Source organism: Olea europaea, unplaced genomic scaffold (assembly GCF_002742605.1).
Source record: "Olea europaea var. sylvestris unplaced genomic scaffold, O_europaea_v1 scaffold224, whole genome shotgun sequence".
Classification (NCBI taxonomy): Eukaryota; Viridiplantae; Streptophyta; class Magnoliopsida; order Lamiales; family Oleaceae; genus Olea; species Olea europaea.
In genome coordinates, this window is record NW_019240442.1 from 241,845 (window position 1) to 243,526 (window position 1,682).

At 35.9% G+C, this 1,682-nt stretch overlaps 1 protein-coding gene across 1 annotated transcript in view; it reads right to left on the reverse strand.

Annotated features, from left to right (window-relative positions):
* Positions 1-295: 295 nt before the first annotated feature.
* The window catches only part of LOC111380989 (GDSL esterase/lipase At5g03610-like), a 15,270-nt gene continuing 13,883 nt past the window's right edge, over positions 296-1,682 (reverse strand). Inside the window, exons 8-10 of the mRNA XM_023004673.1 lie at positions 748-979; positions 529-579; positions 296-477 (exon numbers count right to left, since the gene is read on the reverse strand). Coding sequence (XP_022860441.1) covers positions 368-477; positions 529-579; positions 748-979 — 393 coding nt within the window. The 3' untranslated portion in view covers positions 296-367. The remainder of the gene's footprint in view (positions 478-528; positions 580-747; positions 980-1,682) is intronic.

Below are 1,682 nucleotides of genomic sequence, written 5' to 3' on the forward strand. Positions count from 1 at the left end.
CATTGGTATATACGGAGAAATAAGTTTCGGTGTTGCAGTAATGACAATGCTATGTCCTTGTTCGGTTTAGATAAAAATCAAATTTTTAATAAATTTTAATTTGATAAGATAAAATCAGTACTCGAAAAGTTGTGGATCTCATGAAATGTGTGATTAAAATTAATTATTGATTATGACTTGTATTTTCATCAAACTTTTTGTTGAACCAAACAAGGGTTATATATTTGAAACAAAACATGGGCGAACAGAAAACAAGACGAGTAAAATGTTTTTCTCTGTAGAGCGATGGCTGAAATTGATAAATCAATAATTGCACACATATATATTATACCATACATAATAAGCAAGAAACAGCACAGAGATGAGTTCATTGAAGATAATGGAGAGAATGCTTCAAAGCAGAATAAACAGCACGCCAGCCCTTGTCCGATGGATGTATTGGATCCCAGAAAAATGACTGCTTAGTATTCTCACAGACAACGTATTACTTCGTCCCAGTTTTATCAACACTTCCACATAAGCCTTCACCGTTCACACCAAGACAGCATGGCTTCAATCCACTTTCGAATGTCGAATTTCCTGAAATCGGAAATATATTTATTAGCAAAAGATTTGATATGATTAATTAATACATGGACCTCTCTTGCTAACTAGGATTTACTTACCTGGATCACATTTTTTTTTTTAATTTCAAGGCAGAGGAGATTGTGCGATAGAGGTCGTGGAATACACAAACAGATTATGCACCTGTTTCATTGTTCAACCTGTGCAAATTTTGCTGAAGCACTTGGTTGTGAAACTGTGCAATATTATTTCCTGTTTCACTGCAGCGTTTATATGATGTTGAAGCAGTTATCGCAGGAAGGCACCCTAGGGGTACAATTCCTGTAACGGCTATTTTTTGCACTCTGAATTCGTGTATACGCTTCAGATTCAAGACTATCTGATAAATGACTGATTTAGTGAATGCCTCCAAACCCTATTCACATTAAGCGTACCGTATTGAGCCTAGCTACTTTACCATATAAATATTTGGAACATGGCAACAAAATTAACATTTAAAATTTTCCGTCGATACTATTACTGAAACATTAATTACGGACTATTTTTCAAGAAAAATAATGCGTGAGCGCATGTGTGCATTTGTGTCACATAAGTTGAAACACTGTACCTCTAACGAGCCATTTTTGGCAAAATAAGTACCATAGTCATTGCCTGCTAGGGACACAAGGACAATAGAGGTCGAAACTGGGAAACTGGGAAAGTTCACGGCCGAAATGAACACAACCGCGAGAACTCAATGACTGTTCTAGAAATCATGTGTGTGTTCTATTGTCTCAGTTTGCAACTATAATTGTAGAGTTCAAGACATAGTTCACTCTACAGTTAGTAAGCTCGATAGAATATACAAAGCCAAGGTTCAAGTCGATAGACACCTAAGCCTGCATGATTTCTACCGTACTCCAGAGTAATATTTTCATTTATCTTATTTCTTTCATGTGGGGGACTGTTATATATTTATGGTATAAATATAAAATATGAAAGAAATAATCAAATTAGATAAAGTGCCAAAGTGGTGGGAAATGTGACATTTGTGTGGGACGTCAGGGGTTCGAATCACTCCCCACGCAAATATTAAAATGTCTTGATTTGGGCCTTGGGCTTCCTTGACTAAAATAAAT